The sequence below is a fragment of the Podarcis melisellensis genome (assembly GCF_964234715.1).
Source record: "Podarcis melisellensis genome assembly, chromosome: 13".
NCBI classification, from domain to species: Eukaryota; Metazoa; Chordata; class Lepidosauria; order Squamata; family Lacertidae; genus Podarcis; species Podarcis melisellensis.
This window is the reverse complement of record NC_138545.1, coordinates 5,906,550-5,931,644: the sequence shown is the minus strand read 5'-3', so window position 1 is coordinate 5,931,644 and position 25,095 is coordinate 5,906,550. Positions and strand designations below refer to the sequence as shown.

The window sequence follows — 25,095 nt, the reverse complement described above, 5'->3', positions numbered from 1 at the left end:
CAGAATGTGGCAGCCAGACTGGGGACTGGGAGCGGCTGCCAAGACCATATAACACCGGTCTTGAAAACCTACATTGCCTCCCAGTATGTTTCCGAGCACAATTCAAAGTGTTAGTGCTGACCTTGAAAGCCCGAAACGGCCTCGGTACAGTATAGCTGAAGGAGCGTCTCCACCCCCATCGTTCTGCCCGGACACTGAGGTCCAGCTACGAGTGCCTTCTGGCAGTTCCCTCACTGCGAATAGCCAAGTTACAGGGAACCAGGCAGAGGGTCTTCTCAGTGGTGGCACCCACCCTGTGGAACGCTGTCCCATCAGACATCAAGGAAATAAGCAACTATTTGACTTTTAGAAGACATCTGAAGGCAGCCCTGTTTAGGGAAGTTTTTAATGTCTGACATTTTAATGTATTGACGTTTTAATGTATCTTTATGCGCCCCCTCGCCCAGCTTGTCCGGAGTTTTGGGCTGGGTTGCCATCAGTATGCCGATGACACCCAACTCTATCTATTGATGGACGGCCATCCTGACTCGGCCCCAGACACACTGACCAGATGCTTGGAAGCTGTGGCTGGATGGTTACGTGGGAGCCGGTTGAAGCTAAATCCTTCGAAGACAGAGGTCCTCTGGCTGGGACGGGACGATATGGGATTGAGGGGGCAACTCCCATCTCTTGCGGGGGTGCAATTAGTGCCACCACCGTCCGTTAAGAGTTTGGGTGTAATCTTCGACACCTCCTTTTCCATGGAGGCGCAGATTGCAGCTATAACAAAGGCGGCATTTTTCCATCTCCGCCAAGCTAAGCAGTTGGCTCCTTACCTCTCTCGCCCTGAACTAGCCACTGTTATCCACGCGACGGTCACCTCCAGACTGGATTATTGTAACTCGCTCTATGTGGGGCTGCCCTTGAGACTGACCCAGAAACTCCAGCGGGTGCAGAATGCAGCGGCGAGACTCCTTACGGGGTCTTCGCTGCGAGGTCACATTCACCCGGTGCTATACCAGCTGCACTGGCTCCTGGTGGGGTACAGGATCAGGTTTAAGGTGCTGGTTTTAACCTTTAAAGCCCTATACAGCCTAGGACCCTCGTACCTACAGGACCGCCTCTCCTGGTATGCCCCACAGAGAAACTTACGGTCTTCAAATAAAAACATCTTGAAGGTCCCAGGCCACAGAGAAGTTAGGCTGGCCTCAACTAGAGCCAGGGCTTCTTTGGCTGTGGCTCCAATCTGGTGGAATGCTCTGTCACAAGACACTAGGGTCTTGCGGGACTTGACATCTTTCCGCAGGGCCTGCAATACAGAGCTGTTCCGCCAGGCCTTTGGCCAGTGCACAGCCTGACTCCCTCCTTTGGTAATCTTCGCGGAGCTCTGGCCCAATGGTGGCCAGTGGCTTGAATTTAATTAATTTTATAATGAATGATTTTAGAGTGTTGTTTGTGCTGTACATTTCTACTGTTTTATTGTTGTTAGCCGCCCTGAGCCCAGCTTCGGCTGGGGAGAGCAGGATATAAATAAAATTTTATTTATTTATTTATTTATTTATTTTGAATTTTTTGTTGGATGGCGCCCAGAGTGGCTGGGGAAACCCAGCCAGATGGGCAGGGTATTATTATTAATAATAATAATAATAATAATAATAATAATAATAATAATAATAATAATTTATTTAAAGACTTGCTTTCAACATTGTGTTACGTACTTGTATTAAATTTTCAAGAGGAAGCCTGTTAGTGTGTTTCTAAGGACATCCCCGCTTCTTTATTTTTTATCTTCACAGCTCAGTTGCCAGATTCATCTGCTACATCAATGGGGCATGTATGGTGGGCTAGTCTACTTCTGATCCCGGCGGTCTTGTTCGCTTACTATTGTTGGAGAAAGAAAGGCAGTAAGTGATGGGCCCTTGGGACCATCCAACTTAAACCCCAGAAGAAGAGCCTGCCTCCCTTTGGGCCTAGTTCCATAGATTAACCATGCACTGCTATTATATAATCCCATAGTAATGCAATCTGTAAGTGGAAACCAGCCCACTTTGTTAAGTTAATGACTTGGGCTGGCTAGTTAAGTACCACAATTTAGCATAACGAAAAAAGACGCTCTGTGTCATAGAATAGATGGGCTGGCTTTTCTTCCAGCTCCTCACCTACCTACATAGGAGAACAATAGGCAGAGTTGTGTGAGAGCTGGAAGCTGGAGAAAGGTCTTGGGGGGGGGAGCAGAAAAATTGGGGGTGGGGACAGGTTTCTTTCCAATTTTTCTGGGTTTTTCCCAGGCTTTCCCATCTCTAAGAGAGAGACATGTTTGCTCTGGGTTTGGGGGCTGTCCTGGAAAGCTAATGGGGAAGCAAAATTTACTGGGATGTCAGTGCTATGATACCTTCCATCCTATGCTCTGGTTGTTTATGTGTGTGAATAAAACAATATACCCTAGAGCAGTGTTTTTCAACCTTTTTTGGGCAAAGTCACACTTGTTTCATGAAAAAAATCACGAGGCACACCACCATTAGAAAATTTTAAAAAATTTAACTCTGTGCCTATATTGACTATATATAAAGTAATTCTCTTGAATAGGAATCAAATAAACACAAAAAAGTATTTTATAATTACTTTATTATGAAATAGTAAGTAAACAGAAATATGAAAAATTATAAAATACTTTATTTTTAAATCTTTCGAATTTTTCAATTTTTCCCACGGCACACCAGGCAACATCTCGCGGCACACTGCCCTAGAGACACCACAGTCTCTGCTGACCTTCGTTCCAAGGAAACTGAGCCCTGGATCAGTGCAGGAATTTGTGGAGAATCTCACAGATCAGAGATTAGGATGGTGCATAACCATACTTTTCACTTTTCACTCCCTTTCTCTCTCTCTCTAGTTCTTTTTGCCCTGGGCACATCAAAATATCAGCTAGCATCTGAGACAAAGGAAAGCAAGGAGGAAACAAGTCAAGACAAGTTTGGGTTGTTGGTACCCCAAAAGACAGACTTTCAGGTCAAAGTAAGTAGAAAGGTTTAGGTTTGCATTTTGCTTCCATCTGTGCTCGGGAAACGAGTCCCTCCTCTTACTGAAACCAGTTTTATGGGTCAGGATCGCTTTCAAAGAAGCTTAGGAATTGTAATGATTGGTCTTCTGTCCAGGTGACAGAGACAAGTAAACAAGTGTGTAACTGTCCTTAGAGAATTAGCTACAGCCAGGAGTGGGGATGGCCACTTGAATAGAAACCAAAACCAAAAAAAGAACTCTTGTGGCTATAGCTGCTAAATTGGCCATTCATGGACAAAGGAACACAAGAAGCTCCTTTATACCAAGTCAGGCGATTGGTCAGCCTAGCTCAGTATTATCTGCATTGACTGGTAGTGGCTCTTGAGGGTTTCAGACTGGAGCCCACCTGAAGATACCATCAGGGATCAAATCTGGGAGCTGTTGCATGCAGTGCAGATACCTTGCCACTCAGCTACAACCCTTATCCCCCACCCCACAAACTAAGGTAAGGCTAAAAAAAGAGGTAAAGGACACCTGGATGGTTATGTCCTGTCAAAGGTGACTATGGGGTTGCGGCGCTCGTCTCGCTTTCAGGCCAAGGGAGCTGGCGTTTGTTCACAGACAGCTTTCCAGGTCATGTGGCCAGCAGGACTAAACCGATTCTGGTGCAATGGAAACACTGTGACAAGTGCCAGAGTGCATGGAAATGCCGTTTACCTTCCCGCCACAGCAGTACCTATTTATCTACTTGCAATGGCGTGCTTTCAAACTGCTAGGTTGGCAGGAGAAGGGACAGAGCAACGGGAGTTCACTCCGTCGCGGGGATTCGATCGGTAAGCCCAAGATTCCGATCGGCAAGCCCAAGAGGCTCAGTGGTTTAGACCACAGCACCAACCGCGTCCTTCCCAAACTACTCCGGGTGATAAACAAAAAGGGATGATTACCTGATAGGCTGTGAGGTTCCCAGCTACATATGTCAGGCCAAGGTCAGAAACAGAAAACAGAACTTACGAACTGATTCAGCCACATCCGTTGTGGCCGCTCACCACAGTGGCTATTGTCTGCCTCCACATCTGGAAACAGCAAAGCTTCTGAGCACCAGTTGCTAGAAGCTACAGGAGGGGAGAATTTTGCTCTTGTGCTCAGATGCTGCTCAGGTTACGCTTCAGGTTACAGACGCTTCAGGTTACAGACTCAGCAAACTCAGAAATAGTACCTCAGGTTAAGAACTTTGCTTCAGGATGAGAACAGAAATCGCTCAGCAGTGGCACGGCAGCAGCAGGAGGCCCCATTAGCTAAAGTGGTGCTTCAGGTTAAGAACAGTTTCAGGTTAAGAACGGACCTCCAGAATGAATTAAGTACTTAACCCGAGGTACCACTGTACAATATAAAATAACAAAAAATGCATGATAAAAATAAGAAACCAATAATCCCACCTCCCACAACACATTTAAAGGGACATTGGGTGTCAATAAGCCAAAGACCTGGTTAAAGAGGAATGTTTTTGCCTGGCGCCTAAAGGTGTATATCAGGGATAGGCAAGCTAAGGCCTGGGGGCTGAATCCAGCCCAATCACCTTCTCAATCCGGCCCGTGGACGGTCCGGGAATCAGTATTACATGAGTAGAATGTGTCCTTTTATTTTAAATGCATCTCTGGGTTATTTGTGGGGCACAGGAATTCGTTCATTCCCCCCCTAAAAAAAAAATCTGAACCCCCCACAAGGTCTGAGGGATGGTGGACAGGCCCCCTGCTGAAAAAGGTTGCTGACCCCTGGTGTATATTCTTAAGTTCTTATGTGTGTGCCAGAAATTACCATATTTTTCCGTGTTAGAAAACTAGGTCCCTCCCCTAAAAATAATGTCAAAATTTAGGGGGTGTCTTATACATGGATACATCTCCCCCCCATTTTCTTATATTTGAGTCCCCCCAAATAGGGGGCATCTTATACATGGGGGCGTCTTATAGATTGAAAAATACGGTATTTTGCTGGTCATCCCGTTTGAAGTATATTTTGCAGAGAGCCCTGGGGGGTACACTGGGAAAGAAACCTCCTTCTCAATGGGCTGTTCCTGAGCCATTTCTGCTTTCCAGCTTGAACCGTGGGTCACCCTCAGTTTCCCTCTCCATCCTCAGAGCTCAGACGTCACCTACGCCACTATTGCCTCCCCACTGACTGTGACTCCCTCCGAACCAACGCTGAAGGACGATCCCATCTTGGCAAAAGACGAAGAGGTCCTCTACAGCGATCTTCTCTTCCACCCTCAACAAAGCCACCATGAGGCTGTGCAGGAAAGAGATGGCCCAGAAGTGGAAAGGGCAGGTGCTGTGTGAAGCAATGGGTGGATTTGTCCCTTTCAGTCTCTCCTTTTCTCCTTTTCATAAAAACTCAGCAGCATCTTAGAGGGAATATCTCCTAACATACATAATTGCCTGTGCAATTTTGTTTTTTCAACACATCCTTGCAAAACAATTTCCCCTGATCGTAATGTGTCCCTGCATGCTATTTTCACCAATATATGCACACTTTACCCTAAGTGTGCATTTTTGCACACATTGCTCAGCTGTAGAACTGCCAAATTAGCGTGAATCTCGAAGGCTGTCACTTTCTCTTTTCTTTTTTTATATCATTTTTATTATGTTTTCTGTTTTACAATTTAAAATATTCATTTTACATCCTTAAGATATCAATGACTTCCCTTCTTCTCTTTCCATGGTTCATTTTACATATTATAAATCCCTGCAGATTTTGCAAAAAATATGCCATTTAGTATTCCATTATTGCATCCATCAAAACGTGTTTACACTGTTGAATTTATCTTAATGCTGCCAGCGTTTTCAGCTATACACAATTATTTCCCATATATTCAATAAATGTTTCCCAATCTTCTCTAAACGTATGTTATTCTTGTTCTCTCATTCCATATGTTAAATCTGCGAGTTGTGCATATTCTATCAACTTAAGTTGCCATTCTTCTTTAGTTGGGACCTTGCTCGTTTTCCGTTTTTAGGCTAACAAAACATGGGCCGCAGTAGTGGCATACATAAATAACCTTTTTTGACACCTGGGAATTTCAGTCTGAATTATCCCCAACAGAAAGGATTCTGGTTTAGAAGGGAAAGTACTTTTAAATTTTTTTTCTTCAATTCATTATGGATCATTTCCCAATACTCTTTTACAAGTCCACCACATATGAAAGAACGTCCCCTCCATCTCTTTGCATCTTCAGCCCCTATCTGATTCTGTCTTATACATCTTAGCAACCCTACTCAGAGTTAAATGCCACCCATGAATCGTTTTCAAGTAGTTCTCCTTCAAAGAAGAACATGCTGTGAACTTCAAATCACTTCTCCAGAGTTTTCCCCAGTGGTTAAAATCTATATTGTGACCTAATATCTATTGCCCATTGTGTCATTGAGGCTTTAACAAGCTCGTATTTTGTTTAATAACAAATTATACATTTTAGACAAAAGTTTCTCTTTGTTTTGTAGAAGTTGTTTTTTGAATTGTGAGCTTTGGTCCGTAAAACCAATTTTTCTATCTATCTAAACATTTCATGTAACTGATGGTATTGTAACCAATCCGTTCCGTGGCTCCTTACATTTTCCATTGAGTTCAGTTTGCCCCCCCCCCCCAAGTACAGCAATTCCCTGTAGGTTGCCCACTGTCTGTCCGTATTAACTCTCTTAATAGTAATAGCCTCGATAGGAGATAGCCATAAAGGTGTTTTCTTTTCCAGCAGATTTTTATGTATCTCCCAAACTCTATACAGATTCTTTCTAAGAATACAGTTGATAAAACTCTTATAAATTTTTGCCTTCCCAGACCAAAGACATGCATGCCCGCCAAATTTTAAATCATGACCTTCTAAGTCCAGGATGTCTGCATTATCCAAAGTAATCCATTCCTTTAACCAACACAAACAGTCTGCCTCGTAATAAATTTGCAGTTCTGGCAGGACAAAGCTTCCTCTTTCTTTAATGTATATCATGATTGTATGTTTCATTCTTCGCTTTCCCCCCGCCAGATAAATTTAGAAATATCCTTCTTCCATTCTTTGAAGCAGCCTGAATTATTTAAATTTTGTGGCTCTAAAAGAGGACTGGGCAAATTCAGGGAGGACAAGGCTACCAGTGGCTGTTAATGCCAATGGCTGTGTTCTACTTTCCCTGTCAGATGCATTATATAGAGGGGGTTGGGCTAGATGACCCTTGGGGGCCCTTCCACAGTTCTGTGATTGCAGTTACTGCAATCTCCAGAGGGTCCACCTGCAACCACCTCTCTAGATCCCCAGTGCCCTGTCTCTGTAAAGGGGCAGGTTGATCTGCTTAGCTTCTACAAGGCTATAAGGGGCAGGTTGTAAATTGCACAATGAATAACAAGATCTAATCTCTGAGGAACTGCCTAATAAAGACAGGAATTCCTACACCACGGACAGAATAATTGCCACACACAGGAAGAACAAGGATATACAGCGGTACCTCGGGTTAAGTACTTAATTCGTTCCGGAGGTCCGTTCTTAACCTGAAACTGTTCTTAACCTGAAGCACCACTTTAGCTAATGGGGCCTCCTGCTGCTGCCGCGCCGCCGGAGCATGATTTCTGTTCTCATCCTGAAGCAAAGTTCTTAACCTGAGGTACTATTTCTAGGTTAGCAGAGTCTGTAACCTGAAGTGTATGTAAGCGTATGTAACCCAAGGTACCACTGTAGTTTGAATTCCTCACTTGTCGTTTTATAAATCATTTAATGTGTCAACATGAACAGAAGTTATTAATATTGCAGTTGTTGTATAAGGGATTATTATTATGACCGGAATGTAATGGTAATCAGTAAGATTTTGGAACGCAGAAATAAAGCAAATAACCAAGCCATCAATTCTAGCATGTGCGGGCAGTGGCAGAGCATATGCCCATGCTGCCCGGGGCAGGCGCATGAGGCGCGCCCCTGATGAGGCTGGGGTGCGAAGGGTGCCCTCCCATGCGCCGCAGTTCAGGGTAGGAGAGGGGCGGGGAAGCAGGGGCAGAGCAAGGTGGGTGCCGTTTGCCCCGGATGTCACCTCTGAGGGCGGTGACAAAAAGCTTTGCAGCACTCAAAACGGTCTGCCCGCTGGCTCCCCCTCAGCTGCAGGGCGTTAGGCAGAAAAAAACTCAACAACTCTGGCTCCCCCCCCAAAAAAAGCTGCACAACTTCCCCGGCGCCCCCCCAAAATATGAAATAAAGTCAAAGCATTTTTGCAGGCAAAAAAATCAAAATCAAAATCAATGTGGTGGTGGCGCAGGTCACAAGAAATTTTCCGCACTGCACCGGGTACCACCTCACCTTGCTATGCCACTGCAGGGAAGCTGCTGTTCACTTTGCCCCTGCTCTCGGCCCCCGGGTTAGACATGACCCAGCGACGGAGCTACTGCAGCTGGGCACGAGATGCCAACCTGACCCGGCAATGGAGCTGCTGCCGCCGGGCGTGAGATATGCCACGGCCGAGGAAGGTGGGCAGCAGCGCTGCCATCCACTCGCCTGCTCTTCTCCCCTGGTTTAGGGTGGAGCTGCGCCAGGTGCAAGGGCTACAGCCACGCTCCAATAAAGGAGTCCGCGGTGGTGGCGCCTGTTTGCGCCCAGCCGCGATTTTAAAACACATATTTTTGCCATTTTCTCACCCCCCCCCTTGGCGATGGCATGCGGGGCGTCCCTCACCCCCCTTCCTATGCCACTGCGGCCCTCACCTTATCTAAAGTATAAAATTCAGTATTTGAACGATTGGTATTAATAATTGTATTATAAATTGGGTGTTGTTATAATGAGGCTATTATTCGATTGTAATTGTAAATGAATAAAAATTACTATATATATAAAAAAGACAGGAATTCCTTTGAATGATGACGTGTCAGGGAAGTACTGTGGTACCTCGGGCTAAGAACTTAATTTGTTCCGGAGGTCTGTTCTTAACCTGAAGCACAACTTTAGCTAATGGGGCCTCCCACTGCTGCCATGCTGCCAGAGCACGATTTCTGTTCTCATCCTGAAGGAAAGTTCTTAACCCGAGGTAGTATTTCTGGGTTAGCGGTGTCTGTAACCTGAAGCGTCTGTAACCCAAGGTACCACTGTACTGTGTATATTGGGTGTCACTGTCGAGCATAGCTGTCAACCGTCCCTTATTTGGCAGGAAAGTCCCTTATCCTAGCGTCGTGTCCCGCTGCTGTCCCTTATTGATGATGTCCCTTAAATTTCCCGGGTTTCAAAGGAAGCAGCTCCTCTCCCTCCCTCCCTGCCGGCCAGGGAGGAGGGAGTCTCCAACTGTGTTGCTTGGCTGCGTTGCTCACCCAATAAGAAGTCTAAGAACGACTGCGGGGTGGAGCTTGCATGCCTTGTGCCGATCAAATCGGCCGCGTTGCCTGGGGACTCGCCTTTGCTCAGCACTTCCCAGCGGAGAGGTGACGGTGGTTTCCCTTGCTGCATCCCCTTTGCCGGGTTGCTGCGCTGTGGGAACCACCGCTTGAGGCCTCGTTTGGCAGCTGGCTGGGCTTTCTGCCTTTGGCTAGGAGGGGCTCAGAAGTTGAACATACCTGTGCTCGGAAAATCCCTTATTTTGGCTGCTGGTCCCTTATTTTTGAGGCTGCTGGTCCCTTATTTTCAAATCTGTAAGTTGACAGCTATGCTGTCGAGGCAGGCTGCCCAGCAGCAGCCTCTTCTCCATAGCCGATGGGCAAAACCCCAATTGTCCCTTTGAAATATGATGCAAGAGGCAGGACGGGCAGCAGACTAATATTACTAGCGGGGAGCTGTGGTTTTGTTTTGTTCTTCTGAGAAGAGAGGAATCTGGGGACGTGGCCAGTGTGGTCTACCAAGTGAGGAAGTGCTGCTTTTTATTCTGCACAGCCACACAGGTTCAAGGCCTGCCGTTCTCTCCAGTTTAAACCAAACCTCACACATAGCGAGGGGAGAATCTGCCCGTGTTGGCGGACTTTGGGAGAAGTGATGTGCGCTGGGCATGCTTTATTTATTATTTAATTTTTTTATTGGAAATTTTATTTACAACATAACCCCCACCCCCCCAATACAGAAATCCACCCTCATTAAACATGAACATAACATACAATAAGCATAACATACAACAATACAAACAACCAAATAAAAGACTTCCTTTATCCTGGATCTGCCCTCTTTATTTACTTCTTATAAGCGGTTTCCTTTATGAATAATTATTAAGATTTTTCTAATTATAACTTAAATATCCACAAAGTCTCCTGCAGACATTAATTGAAACAAGTCCAGGTATGTATTTTAGGGCACTGTTTTGTGAAGTATTCTCTGCATTTTCCCCATGCTTTTTGAAACTGATCTCTAATTGCCTCTGCTAATCTTGCCAGTTCAATATACTCTAACAGTTGTCTTGCCATTGCCTTTTTGTTGGCACAGTTTCTTTCCCCCAGTTTTCCCCTCGGTGTGTGCTCTTTACATAGAGGGTGGTGGGTGAAATGGGCGCACACAGCAGGCGTGATGCCTCCTTCTGAAACCTCCTTCCTCTTCCCCCCAAGAACAGCCAGTTTTTGCAGGTTCTGCAGAGCAGCTTACGAGTTGCAAGGCATTCTGGGAACCTTTGATGTCTGGCAAGTTGCAGCAACACCTCCCAGCCGACCATCACACCTCCGAGAGCCTCTTCCTTTCCTTGGTGAGATGCGAAGGGCTGCAAAAAGTGCATTCGGATGCTCAGCCCGTTGCAGATTTTAAATATTGTGACTGGATGCACGAGAACCGACTCCTTTTGGAACCGAATTGGTGAAATTAGCCTCCAAACCAAGAGGACGTAATGATGACGTGTTTACTGTATTTTTGGGTTTTATGGAAGCCGCCCAGAGTGGCTGGGGAGGCCCAGCCAGATGGACGGGGTATAAATAACAAATTATTATTATTATTATTATTATTAAGGAGGCCTGATGACCATTGACTTATCAAAGTATCACCCGTACAGGAAGTCTCAGGCAGGATTTGAAATATAAACAGTGGATTACTGAAAGGTCTAATGATAGTGAAGTATAAAATGTACCCCAACTATAGGCAACAACAGCAGACCTTTTTTAAAAAATTAATTTACTTGTGGCGAACCTATCTTAAAGGTAAAGGTAAAGGGACCCCTGACCATTAGGTCCAGTTGTGGCCAACTCTGGGGTTGCGGCGCTCATCTCGCTTTACTGGCCAAGGGAGCTGGCGTACAGCTTCCGGGTCATGTGGCCAGCATGACTAAGCCGCTTCTGGTGACCCAGAGCAGCGCACGGAAACGCCGTTTACCTTCCCACCGGAGCGGTCCCTATTCATCTACTTGCACTTTGACGTGCTTTCGAACTGCTAGATTGGCAGGAGCAGGGACTGAGCAACGGGAGCTCACCCCGTCCGGGGATTTGAACCGCCGACCTTCTGATCGGCAAGTGCTAGGCTCTGTGGTTTAACCCACAGCGCCATCTTACACCATCTGCTAAAACAGGGAGAGGGGAGAAATAGCAATTCAGCATAAGGTGACATTTCCGGCCTCCTGCTGCCTGTCTCTGTGGTAATAGCAGTGCTGGCAGAAGCCAAAAGGTGCATTATTTTAATTGCACAACAACAATACAGAAACAAAAGTCTTAGCTGTCCTCAAAGGAAAATTAGCTGCTAAAGCAAATGAGTGTGGGGTCCGACATAGCAGGGAGTTGGGCCAGAGGACTCTTGGATTCCTTTCCAACGCTATGATTCTGTGATTCCATCACCCCCCTGGAGCATTTCTGCTCTGGAGGAACAGAGGAACAGTTATCATGCCGTAAATCTTCCTTGAGACCTCCCTTTTAGCCAGGGGTGGAGAACCCGTGGCCTTTCCAGTTGTTTTCATCATCATCATCACTATACCACCCTATACCCGGAGGTCTCAGGGCGATTTGCATAAAAAATCACAATATATAAAATCAAAGTAAAAGCAATAACCCAATAACAACCCCCCCCCAAAAAAAGAGCCTCATTTTAAAAGGGTACACAGGTCAACCAAAGGCCTGGTTAAAAAGGAATGTTTTTGCCTGGCGCCTAAAGGTGTGTAATGAAGGCGCCAGGCAAACTTCCCTGGGGAGAGCATTCCACAGATGGGGAACCACTGCAGAGAAGGCCCCGTTCTCGTGTTGCCACCCTCTGGAGCTCTCGAGGAGGAGGCACATGAAGGAGGGCCTCAGAAGATGATCTCAAGGTCTGGGTAGGTTCATATGGAAAGAGGCAGTCTTTGAGGTATTGTGGTCCTGAGCCGTTTAAGGCTTAATTGGTCAAAACCAGCTCTTTGAATTGGGCCCAGAAACTCATCGGAAGCCAGTGCAGTCAGACCAGGATCAGTGTAATATCCTCAAACCGTCTTGCTCCGGTGAGCAACCTGGCCGCTGAATTCTGCACCAGCTGAAGTTTCTGAACCATCTTCAGAGGGAGCCCTACATATAACGCATTGCAGTAATCTAACCTTGAGGATACCAGAGCATAGACAACCATTCCCATCACCCCTTGAAGACAGACCATGTTGGCTGGGGCTGATGGGAGCTGGATCCCAAGATCAAGGGAGCCACAAGTCCCCTTCCCTGATCTAGGGAGAGGAACGGCAGCTAACTGGGCAAATCCTTCTGCTTAGAGACACCCTTGGGCAAAGTATTTTAGACAGACAAACTCTTGAGGAAAGTGCTGCAGAAGGTGAGCCAAGCCGTATGCTGGACTAGGCAGGGGAAGGCAGAACACTGCCCGCTTCCCTGACCCCTTCCACCCCATCTCCCTGGTCGTAAATCCCCATCTGAATATTTTAATCTCCCCGATGGCTCATTCTTCTTCAGAATCTCTGTATTGTTCTGCTCTCTTCTTGCCATGAAGGGGAATGTTGTTGTAGAGACCTTCCTCCTGGTCTTCGGCCGGTTTGGCTCCACTCTCCATCCATGACTGCGATATTGGGGGCTGAGGCAGAGCAGGGGGCGGCAAGGCAGTAAAAGGCGTCTGAGTCCTGAAAAGGAGAAGGAAATTGAGGGAATTGAGGCTGTTGGGAGCAAATTGAGGGTTGGCATCCATTTTTGATAGCAGGAAGGTGGCCACCCTCCTCTTTTGATTATCTCCAGTGCACAGCAATTCAGAGGTAGACTGCTTCTGCACAGTGAAGATCTACTTAGCTGTCATGACTAAAATGCTTTGGCAGAATATTCTTCACAAATGTACCTCTTTTCAAAGGGCATCTGTAGCTAATTCCAAAGCTCAGTTTCTATTTCCTTAAATAGGGATTGTGGGGGAGGGAGCCAGTTATTGTATTGTCAAAGGTTCGTTTTTAAATGGTTCCACAATTTCCAGTTTTTTTACACAGCAGCTCACAGCAAAGGTGAATGGTTAAGCAACCCACGAATCTGCTCCCCTTGCCCCTTCTGCCCTTTCCCTGCCCATTCGCTGTATCCCTGTCCCAGCCACCCCATCTCTTTCAGACATCTTCCCTTCTCTCTGACATGCCATCATTCCCCCCCCCCCTTATCTGCAACCCCCAAACTTGTCCTATCGGTCCTTCTTCCTGGATAGCTCAGTTGCCTAGAGCGTGGTGCTGATCATGCCAAGGTTGCAGGTTTGACCCCCATAAGGGACAGCTGCATTTCCCTTCATTGCAGGGGTGTTGGACTTGATGACGCACCTTCCAATTCTACAATTCTACGATTCTTTCTGTGGGGTCTCTGGCTCCTTTTTCTGCCTGGGACACACCCCGCTGCCTGTTCCTCCAATCGCCTTTCATCCTTTTATCTCCCAACCAACAGGACGTTGTCCCTCTCTTGACTGATAAGTCTCTCCTGCATTTCCAGGTTACCAGGATCTGGATTCAAGTTTTCCTCCCCTCTGGAAACTCCTTGCATGGTTTGTGGTTGCTCTACGCCTCCAACTATGTTCAAACTTTAAGAACTGAACTGCTGCCTGAGGTGGCTCTTTCGCTCCTCCCTTCCTCCCTGTGTGCCACGACCATTGTTATTTTGGTCGGCCAGTCTAGGAACACTTTTTGGAAGAAATGCTTTAAATAAAAAAAAAATTATGAAGACATACACACATCACATCACATCAGTATTATACCAGCATTAGTTGCCGTTACCTCTGAGGCTTCCTAGTGAAGCTGAACATTTCAGCATACTCGGAATTCGCTTCTTCCCTGTTTTCCTGCTCGGATTTCAACGCTTCCAAAGTGGAAATGAAGAGAGAAAAGAGAAGAAAGATGGTGAGACAGGGCTGGTCCTGAAAACAAACCTCTTGAGGCAGGGAGTTCCACAGGACAGACACAGGCAAGGCTCCCTCCGACATCCTAACCACATTCAATACGAAGGAAGACAAAATAAATGCTTGGTTTTGTTGCTTTTAACCAACACTGCTCTCACGGCCACCACTCTCACGACACAGAGAGGAGCATCATTGCCTAAAGATCTTAAGCAGGCTTCTACATATATAGGTAGTTGTACAGTGGTGCCTCGCAAGACGAAATTAATTCGTTCCGCAAGTTTTTTCTTCTTGCGAGTTTTTCGTCTTGCGAAGCACGGTTTCCCATAGGAATGCATTGAAAATCAATTAATGCGTTCCTATGGAGACCGCTTGCCAGGCTGGCGGTGCGGAGAAGGGCTTTTCTCCCCACCGCAAGCCTTCAGGACAGGTACGGGAACAGAGGGGAAGGTGCGCTGCGCTTCTCCTCTGTTCCCGGGGCTTGCGGTGGGAGGAGGGTTTTTCCTCCCCACCGCCAACATTCAGAACAGCATTCTGAATGTTGGCGGTGGGAAGGAAAACCCTCCTCCCACCGCAAGTCTTCAGGACAGCCATCCGAAGGCTGGCGCGGGGAGAAGGTCTCTCCGCCCCACTGCCAGCCTTTGGAGCAGCCTTCCGAAGCCTGGCGGGGGGAGAAGGGCTCTCCGCCCCACCGCCAGCCTTCGGAGGAGCCTTCCGAAGCCTGGCGGGGGGAGAAGGGCTCTCTGCCCCACCGCCAGCCTTCGGAGGAGCCTTCCGAAGCCTGGCGCGGGGAGAAGGGCTCTCCGCCCCACCGCCAGCCTTCGGAGGAGGTCCGAGGACAGTGGGGAAGACACGCTGCGCTTCCCCGCTGTCCCGGAGATTTCCCTATGGGCTTTCGTCTTGCGAAGGAAGCCCATAGGGAAATTTGTTTTGCGAAGCGCCTCCAAAATGGAAAACCCTTTCGTCTAGCAGGTTTTCCATCTTGCGAGGCGTTCGTCTTGCGGGGCACCACTGTAGTTGTAGTTGTAGTAGTAGTAGTAGTAGTAGTAATTTATTTATACCCTGCCCACCTTTTGGGTTTCCCACCCACTCTGGGCGGCTCCCAACAGAATATTAAAAACATGATCAAACTTCAAAAACTTCTCTAAACAGGGCTGCCTTCAGATGCCTTCTAAAATTCAGATAGTAGTTTATTTCCTTGACATCTGATGGGAGGATGTTCCACAGGGAGAGTGCCACCACCGAGAAGGCCCTCTGTCTGGTTCCCTGTAACCTCACTTCTCGCAGGGAGGGAACCGCCAGAAGGCCCTCAGAGCTGGACCTCAGTGAGCGATGGGGGTTGAGATGCTCCTTCAGGTATACTGGGCCAATGATATGAGAGGCCCACAGTCTCCAGCGTCACCTACCTCTCTTCCTTCTCGTGCAGTAAAAAGCAAGAGGGACCATCAGGATCACCAGTGGAATCACCCAGCGTGCATATAGCAGGGGTGGAGAAAAGGAATTTGGTGCCCAAACTGCAGAAAGGAAAGAAGGGGATTTGGCTGTTGGTATAAGGGGTCCTGGCAAATATAAGGGGAAGAAAGGGAAGAAATGGAGGCAGTGAGAGATTTTACTTTCTTGGGCTCCATGGTCACTGCAGATGGTGACAGCAGTCACGAAATTAAACAACGCCTGCTCCTTGGGAGAAAAGCAATGACAAACCTAGACAGCATCTTAAAAAGCAGAGACATCACCTTGCCAACAAAGATCCGTATAGTTAAAGCTCTGGTTTCCCCAGTAGTGATGTATGGAAGTGAGAGCTGGACCATAAAGATCGCCGAAGAATGGATGCTTTTGAATTCTGGTGCTGGAGGAGACTCTGGAGAGTCCCATGGACTGCAAGAAGATCAAACCTCTCCATTCTGAAGGAAATCAGCCCTGAGTGCTCACTAGAAGGACAGATCCTGAAGCTGAGGCTCCAAGACTTTGGCCACCTCATTGGAAGAGAAGACTCCCTGGAAAAGACCCTGATGCTGGGAAAGATGGAGGGCACAAGGAGAAGGGGATGACGGAGGACGAGATGGTGGGACAGTGTTCTCAAAGCTACCAGCATGAGTTTGCCCAAACTGCGGGAGGCAGTGGAAGACAGGAGTGCCTTGTGTGCTCTGGTCCAGGGGGTCACAAAGAATCGGACACGACTCAATGACTCAACAACAACAACAACAACAACAACATGAATAAAGGGAGGAGAGACTCCATTGCAGCCGTTGTTGTTGAAGACACAGTAGCAGTAATTCAGTGAAATTAAAAACATATCAGTATATTGGTATACCAATATACCAAAGGAGCAGAAAAGACATTATATGTATGCGACAACAGCCACATGGATGCTGCTAGCCTAGAGATGGAAAGAAAATTATGTCCCTACCAGAGAAGAAAGGCAAATAAAACTGTTGGAGTATGCTGAAATGGCAAAACTGACTGGAAGACTCAGGAACCAAGGAGAACTAAACTTCAATAAAGAAAGGGGGAAATTTATAATTTATCTAGGTGATCACTGTAAACAGGTGAAAACCCTAGCAGGATTGTAATAACACTTGCAATGTAACTAATATTATGGACAGGGTGGGAAGATCTAAAATACGGATTGTGGAAAAATATGCAGTTAAGAGGGTGTACAATAGGACCCATGGAGGGGAAGGTGGAAAGTCCAGAAATTTGGAGAAATCTCTAATTATGGGTATGTAATTTGGATTGTTATGAATTAATATTTGTAAAATATTAGGGCATGGCTCACCTGTGACATTCACCGTTTGGCTCCAGGGAGACATGATCCATCGGCTGCTCAGTTTCTGCTCATACCTGCAAGCAAATCCCCCGGTGTGGATGCTGGCTGTGACTTGGACCAGGATGTTTGCAGAGGCGTTCAATAAGGCATTCCTGGGTTCTCCGGAGTGCGCCAGAGACTCTTCACTGCTGGAGGAAATCTTGACCCCATCCTGGTAGAAATGGAACCTTTGCTCTGCGTCGCTGCCAAAGGCCGAGCAAGTGAGGCGCAGGAATCCCCCTTCGTTCACCACTCCAGACGGAGGATCCACTGTCAGCACCGGGGCAGGAGGAGGAGCTACAGGAGCTGTCCATAAAGGAAAATGAGTACAATGGCTAAGTGATTTGGAGTCTGTGGCTCACGGAGGTTTTAAGGGACAAGCCAGAACTAAATCGCTTTCATCCAGGCAGGGTTGTCAACAGAGAGTCATGGGTTCATGAATTCCCCGCTTGGACTTCAGGAGGGGAGAGGAGAAGATCAGGAGCATGTGTTGCACAACATTCAGGGGAAATGTGCACTGTCCGGGAAGGTAAATGTTAGCGGGCTAAACTCTTAATCCCCGTTTGGGGATCTGCACTACCCATGTCAAGGGACGCGGGTGGCGCTGTGGGTTAAACCACAGAGCCTAGGACTTGCCGATCAGAAGGTTGGCGGTTCGAATCCCCGCGTTGGGGTGAGCTCCCGTTGCTCAGTCCCTGCTCCTGCCAACCTAGCAGTTTGAAAGCATGCCAGTGCAAGTAGATAAATAGGTACCGCTCTGGCGGGAAGGTAAATGGTGTTTCTGTGCGCTGCTCTGGTTCACCAGAAGCAGCTTAGTCATGCTGGCCACATGACCCAGAAGCTGTACGCCGGGTCCCTCGGCCAATAAAGCGAGATGAGTGCCACAACCCCAGAGTCGGCCTCGACTGGACCTAATGGTCAGGGTCCCTTTACCTTTACCTTACTACTCATGTCATGTGTAAGCCATCACATCCCCTAAATTGCCCTAGGAGTCTCCACTGGAACAATAGAGGGGTCTCCCCACTTCAGACCTTCTCCATCTGTCAATGGTATGAGGGTGGTGATCCCTTTGGCAGCACATGTACTAAAACTGGAATGATACAGGGAAAATTAGCATGGCCCCAACTCAAGGATGACACGCAAATTTGTGAAGCGTTCTATATCTTTTCAGGGCTATATATTTTTTAATAAGGACTGGGGGAGATTGTAATATATTTGACAGAACACTGTAAACTGTTAAAAACATTACCAAGATTGAAATAACACTTGCAATGTGAAAAGAAATATAGGAGAAAATAGCGTTTTATGGAGGATAATATGATTTGCAGTAAAAAAGGGTTATTTGTGGACACCACAAAAGGGAGGGTGGAAGTCTGAGAATTCTGTATTTTTATTGGATTTTTTCTGTGAATGTAAAACCAAATTGTAAAACCAATAAAAATAGTTATAAAAGAAGTACCAACTGGTATGAGGGTGATGTGTCAGTACTTTCCAGCATGCCCCCAGGCCCCTTGCATGGTTTCTTACTCATGAGTAATATTAATGCTTGACTATGTGTGGGTTAAACCACAGAGCCTAGGGCTTGCCGATCAGAAGGTCGGCGGTTTGAATCCCCACAACGGGGTGAGCTTCCGTTGCTCGGTCCCTGCTCCTGCCAACCTAGCACTTCAAAAGCACGTCAAAGTGCAAGTAGATAAATAGGTACCGCTCCGGCGGGAAGGTAAACGGCGTTTCCGTGCGCTGCTCTGGTTCGCAAGAAGCGGCTCAGTCATGCTGGCCACATGACCTGGAAGCTGTACGCCGGCTCCCTCGGCCAATAAAGCGAGATGAGCGGACTTCCGGGTTAGCGCCAGCGACTAATGGCGGATTCCCTCCGAGCTCTGGAGGGAATCGGCTCCGTGCAAGACGGGTCCCGTCGCGACGACGACGCGGGGACCCTTAAAAACCACATTCGCTGAAGCCTGTGGACTTGGTGACTCGGCGGGCACCATTTGCGCCCCCCCAACCCGCAAAGAAGCCTTTTTAAAGGCTTCGGAGTGGGGGAAGGTGAGTGGCGTGGTGCTGTGAGTAGACCGCTACTTCTACGGAGCGAAGCCGCAAGCCATGGCCGGAGAGCGCTGACTTTTTCCCTTGAAATTTGGATTGTAAAAGCAACAACCCGTGAGTAATACGGAAATTGGATTTAAAATTCTCCTTTTTTAAAAAATTTCGGTACGACCGGGGGAGGTGTCAAAAGGAAGTCCGCCCCCCCCGTCTTGTAGATAATTTAAAGCAAGAATTGGATAACTAAGGTTGAGAGACCATTTCTTTTTTATTGTGAAATAAAGTTATTAATTCCACAATTTGGATATATAACTACAGTGTCAGAGGACAAGAACTGTTTTTGTTCAAAGCTGATTTACAACCCCCCGGGATCCGGGAGTGATCCGTGAGAGAGCAGGCTGAGGAGACATAAGGAGTTTGACAGCTGTCAAATGAGCTGTCAAAGTTAGAAAAATTTGCTTGTTGCTATTTTTGCTGGTTATTTTTGCTACATTCGGCTTTAAGCTGTAGAAAATAAAGAAGAAACAAAACAAAAACAAAGTAACTTGACTGTTGGACAAAGAATACTAAGTAACTATCTCTCTCGCCCTGATCTAGCCACTGTGATCCATGCGACGGTCACCTCCAGACTGGATTATTGTAACTTGCTCTATGTGGGGCTGCCCTTGAGACTGACCCAGAAACTCCAGCGGGTGCAGAATGCCGCGCGAGACTCCTTATGGGGTCTTCGCTGCGAGATCACATTAATCTGGTACTATACCAGCTGCACTGGCTCCCGGTGGAGTACAGGATCAGGTTTAAGGTGCTGGTTTTAACCTTTAAAGCCCTATACGGCCTAGGATCCTCGTACCTACGGGACCACCTCTCCTGGTATGCCCCACAGAGAAACCTACGGTCTGCAAATAATAACATCCTCAACGTCCCAGGCCTCAGAGAGGTTAGGCTGGCCTCAACTAGAGCCAGGGCCTTCTCGGCTGCGGCTCCAATCTGGTGGAATGCTCTGTCACAAGAGACTAGGGCTCTGCGGGACCTGACATCTTTCCGCAGGGCCTGCAAGACAGAGTTGTTCCACCAGGCCTTTGGTCAAGGCGCAGCCTGACTCCCTCCTCTGGCAACCTGCACAGAATTTTGCCTAATCGGTTGCCATCAATTTGATTTTAATTAATTTTATAATGAAATATTTTTAGAATGTGTGATTATTTGACTGTTTGATTATTTGATTGTTGTTAGCCGCCCTGAGCCCGGGATATAAATAAAATTTATTATTATTATTATTATTATTATTATTATTATTATTATTATTATTAACTAGAATCCCTCTAGAGGGGGTTCGGAGATATTAGAATGGCTGCAGATGGAAAAATACAGGCTGAGCTGGAGAGAATGTTTTCTTTCGTGGGAAAGCTACAAGAACAGCAGGAAGCTTTGGCCACAGATGTTATGACCTTGAATTTTAAAGTAAACAAACTTGCTGACTGTACAAAGGACTTGACTCAAGAAAATCTTGCAGCTGAACAAGAAGAGATATGTGTTGTTCCAGAGGAGCGAGAAGGAGGAGTTGAAAAGCTGTTGGTGAAAAAGGTCAACCAGAGGGCTCTAAAAACGGATTATAAGGAAAATAAGATTTGGATGATTAAAATTCGGCATGAAATAGAGAAGGAAGGTTGCAGAGATTTCCCGATGGGGAGATTGGAAGACCTATGGATTATAAATTCGTATAAGGTGAAAGATGGAGCTTTTGGACCATGTGGGAAATTTGGATTTAAAAGAAATATGAAACATGATTTGGGCTCCACTATTGAACATGGAGGTCTGGTTGGAAGAAATATTGATCCTATTGGGACAGAGCTTCTCCGAGACATGATGTTCAACATAAAGGACTACCAACAAAACCGGCTGAGAGGGACTGAGAGAGATTTAAGGGCCTCGGACGTGAGGGATCCAGGCTGAGAATTGACTGGTTGATGGACATCTTTTAGGGATCAAAAGGGGGAAAAGGGGGGGGGAGAATTTTGGAATGTAAAGGGTGTACAACTACAAGTTGTTCTTGTTATTCGTTTTGTAATCATTATAAAAATTGGGAAATTTGTGGAAGGGAACTTGGGTCGACCTTAGAAAAGGGTGTAATGATGTGCATTGTGGTCTAATTTAAGTATATAAGCTAAATTTATAAGTTTAGAAGTTAGGTATATATAAGTTTATAAGTTAAGTATAAAAAGGTTAAATTTATAAAAACTTGCTGAACCAACTATTGGAACTGGGATATAAGAAGGGGAGGTGCGGGGAAGTCGGGGAAAGTAGCTAAGAAATTAAGGATTTGAAATTATACATGTCTGTTTGTATATGTGTATGTCTGTATTTTGTGTGTCTATATAAAATGTGTAAAACCCAATAAAATTTTTATTAAAAAAATAAAATAAAGCGAGATGAGCACCGCAACCCCAGAGTCGGTCATGACTGGACCTAATGGTCAGGGGTCCCATTTGGATTGTTATGAATTAATATTTGTAAAATATTAGGGCATGGCTCACCTTTGACATTCACCGTTTGGCTCCAGGGAGACATGATCCATCGGCTGCTCAGTTTCTGCTCATACCTGCAAGCAAATTCCCCAGTGTGGATGCTGGCTGTGACTTGGACCAGGATGTTTGCAGAGGCGTTTGAGAAGGCATTCCTGGGTTCTCCGGAGTCGGCCAGAGACTCTTCACTGCTGGAGGAAATCTTGACCCCATCCTTGTAGAAATGGAACCTTTGCTCTGCGTCGCTGCCAAAGGCCGAGCAAGTGAGGCGCAGGATTCCACCTTCCTTCACCACTCCAGACGGAGGGTCCACTGTCAGCACCGGGGCAGGAGGAGGAGCTACAGGAGCCGTCCATAAAGGAAAATGAGTACAATGGCTAAGTAATTTGGAGTCTGTGGCTCACGGAGGTTTTAAGGGGCAAGCCAGAACTAAATTGCTTTCATCCAGGCAGGGTTGTCAACAGAGTCGTGGGTTCATGAGTTCCCCACTTGGACTTCAGGAGGGGAGAGGAGAAGATCAGGAGCATGTGTTGCACAACATTCAGGGGAAATGTGCAGTGTCCCGGAAGGTAAACGTTAGCTGGCTAAATTCTTAATCAACATTTGGGGATCTGTACTACTCATGTCAAGGGACGCGGGTGGCGCTGTGGGTTAAACCACAGAGCCTAGGGCATGCCGATCAGAAGGTCAGCGGTTCGAATCCCCGTAACGGGGTGAGCTCCCGTTGCTTGGTCCCTGCTCCTGCCAACCTAGCACTTCAAAAGCACGTCAAAGTGCAAGTAGATGAATGTACCGCTCCGGCGGGAAGGTAAACGGCGTTTCCGTGCTGCTCTGGTTCGCCAGAAGCGGCTTAGTCATGCTGGCCACATGACCCAGAAGCTGTACGCCGGCTCCCTCGGCCAATAAAGCGAGATGAGTGCCGCAACCCCAGAGTCGGTCACGCCTGGACCTAATAGTCAGGGGTCCCTTTACCTTTACCTTACTACTCATGTCATGTGTAAGCCATCACATCCCCTAAATTGCCCTAGGAGTCTCCACTGGTACCATAGAGGGGTCTCCCCACTTCAGACCTTCACCATCTGTCAATTTGCAATGTGAAAAGAACTATAGGAGAAAATAGAGTTTTATGGAGGATAATATGATTTACAGTGAAAAGGGTTATTTGTGGACTCCACAAAAGGGAGGGTGGCAGTCCGAGAATTCTGTATTTTTTTATTGGATTTTTTCTGTGAATTTAAAACCAGATTGTAAAACCAACAAAAATTATTATAAAAGAAGTAACTGGTATGAGGGTGATGTGTTGGAGCTTTCCAGCTTGCCCCCAGGCCCCTTGCCTGGTTTCTTACTCATGAGTAGTATTCATGTTTGACTAAGGGTTACAGCGCTATCGTCCAAGAAAAAAAGACCCACATTGCAGTCTGAGCAGATATCAACAAGGTTCCCACTTCCGAGGTGACCCTGGCATTTATGAACATCACCTGCTGGCTTATAACCACGCCAGACCAGTGGTCCTGCTAGCATTCTATACACTGACTGGCAGCATCTCTCTCCAGGTCCTCAGGCAGGAGAGTTTCCCAGACCTACCAGGAGACAACGGGGATTGAACCTGGGACATTCTAGGGCAGCCTTCCCCTTCGTCTTCCAAGAGAATTACGCGTTTTTTAAGGCCTCACCCATCACTGAAATCCTGATCCTTCTGCTTTCTGGGGATGAGAGGTTCCAGCTCGATTCCGCAGCTCGGTACGTGCAAAAATGATCCGCGCTGTCTTGAGGAGACAAGCGCCTCGTGTACGTAAAGGAGGTCAGAGGAGAAGGGGGCCTGTAGTCAAACAACAGCCATCGGTCCCTACCAAAGAAAACCCTTGACATGAGAAGGTTTTCAGGAGCAGAGCATGTGAGGTTCACAATCTCCCCACTGCTGTAGATGTCAAGCTTCGGGGACACAGAGAAGAACGGAGGACGAAGGCGGTCTGAGAAGCAAATAAACAGATAAGGAATAAGAAGCGAGCCTTGTTTGGCGATGCCTCATTTCCCTTCAAACTGCAAAACGTAAGACCGCCCAAGTTTGGCAGGGCAGGAGACCAGGGTGGCCTGCCACAAAATGTTGCCGTGTATGTCAAGCGGGAGATAACCAGAGCATGCCCCACTCTGGTGAGACAGTCCGCAGGCAGGGAGGGTCTCATCCTGCATACCAGATGGAGCTGGTAGACAGCTGCCCTGGACACAGAATTGACCTGCGCCTCCATGGACAGCGGTGAGTCCAAAATGACTCCCAGGCTGGACACCTGGTCCTTCAGGGGCACAGTTACCCCATTCAGAACCAGGGAGTCCTCCACACCTGCCCGCCCTCTGTCCCCCAAAACAGTACTTCTGTCTTGTCAGGATTCAGCCTCAATCTGTTAGCCGCCATCCACCCAATCATGCAAAATCTGACACTCCTACATCCCATAGAGCTTCTGTCTCCTATCACAAAAGTTGAAAAAAGAACAGTAATCGGCTTTACCTGCCTGGACTGATCTTCCGAGGAGGATCTGGAGACAGACTGGAAGTGAAGAGCAAAGGAGAGATGCAGTGTGAATGTGAGATAGACGGCAAATTTCCAATCTGAGTTGGGCAGAGAGGTCACCAACCTGTCACCAAAGCAGCAGACTTCATGCTCAGTCAGTATCCCTGGAAGAACAACCACAGCTGGAGCCCCAAATCCACCTTCTCTCTGGTTTCTGTCCCAAGAGAGACAATGAACCGGCCTTGCCGGAGTCTGTCTTCTCAAAGCAAAGACTAAAGACAGGAAGCACAACATCACACCCTTGACTCCTGAACATTGTATAGACACATACCCTGAGCTGTGTGCAGAACTCGGCCTATAGGCTTTAGCCATAACCACAAACTTTATCCATCTAGAAACTGCTAACCACATCTGATCTTGCTGTGCCATCACCTGTTCTTCTCTGCGGTCAAACTTCTTGAAGAAACCCAAATGGAACAATGTGCAGCAGGATGGGCAAAGGGAAAAGCAGAACTCAACTTAACCTGCATAGAGTGATAGCCAAAAGATGATCGGGAGATTGGAAGGAAAGCTCCTGCTCTGGAAAGCTGGTATTAGCTGCTTCTAGCCTGCCAAACTCCTCTGAGAAGCTTCTGCCCCCTCCTCTTCCCCAAGTACAGTTTAAAGAAGTCATGTTAGAAGTTAACTTGGAAATGTGAAAACACACGCATTGAGAAGCGGATTTCAGTGCAACATGCTGAGAACCTCAGCCGAAACTTAAATGTATTTACAATGGTACCTCAGGTTAAGTACTTAATTCCTTCCGGAGGTCCGTTCTTAACCTGAAACTGTTCTTAACCTGAAGCACCACTTTAGCTAATGGGGCCTCCCGCTGCTGCCACGCCGCCGGAGCACAATTTCTGTTCTCATCCTGAAGCAAAGTTCTTAACCTGAAGCACTTTTTCTGGGTTAGTGGAGTCTATAACCTGAAGTGTATGTAACCTGAGGTACCACTATATTTGCATTTAGATCCCACCCCTTT

General features: G+C 47.0%; 2 protein-coding genes and 1 long non-coding RNA gene across 5 annotated transcripts in view; 1 reads left to right on the top strand and 2 right to left on the bottom strand.

Annotated features, from left to right (window-relative positions):
* The window catches only part of LOC309355991 (Fc receptor-like protein 5), a gene marked incomplete at its 3' end in the record, with an annotated part of 33,626 nt that extends 28,314 nt beyond the window's left edge, over positions 1-5,312 (top strand). The window contains exons 13-14 of the mRNA XM_081887168.1: positions 2,873-2,994; positions 5,115-5,312. Of these exons, the coding sequence (XP_081743294.1) occupies positions 2,873-2,994; positions 5,115-5,312 (320 nt within the window). The remainder of the gene's footprint in view (positions 1-2,872; positions 2,995-5,114) is intronic.
* Positions 1-24,643, bottom strand: part of LOC309355716 (Fc receptor-like protein 5) — a gene marked incomplete at its 3' end in the record, with an annotated part of 108,504 nt that extends 83,861 nt beyond the window's left edge. Inside the window, exons 1-3 of one of the 3 annotated variants that reach the window (XM_081886793.1) lie at positions 24,507-24,633; positions 24,199-24,346; positions 24,072-24,110 (exon numbers count right to left, since the gene is read on the bottom strand). In XM_081886793.1, coding sequence (XP_081742919.1) covers positions 24,072-24,110; positions 24,199-24,223 — 64 coding nt within the window. In that variant the 5' untranslated portion in view covers positions 24,224-24,346; positions 24,507-24,633. Of the gene's footprint in view, positions 1-16,976; positions 17,313-21,580; positions 21,908-23,241; positions 23,610-24,071; positions 24,111-24,198 lie in introns of those variants that run through there. The other 2 variants (XM_081886791.1, XM_081886796.1) reach the window with 2 other exon arrangements.
* LOC309355893 lies at positions 12,625-15,866 on the bottom strand. The gene is made up of 3 exons (XR_014162589.1): positions 15,607-15,866; positions 14,082-14,163; positions 12,625-12,968 (listed from the first exon to the last, which is right to left on the bottom strand). It is a non-coding gene; the product is annotated as an uncharacterized lncRNA (long non-coding RNA).
* Positions 24,644-25,095: the final 452 nt, after the last annotated feature.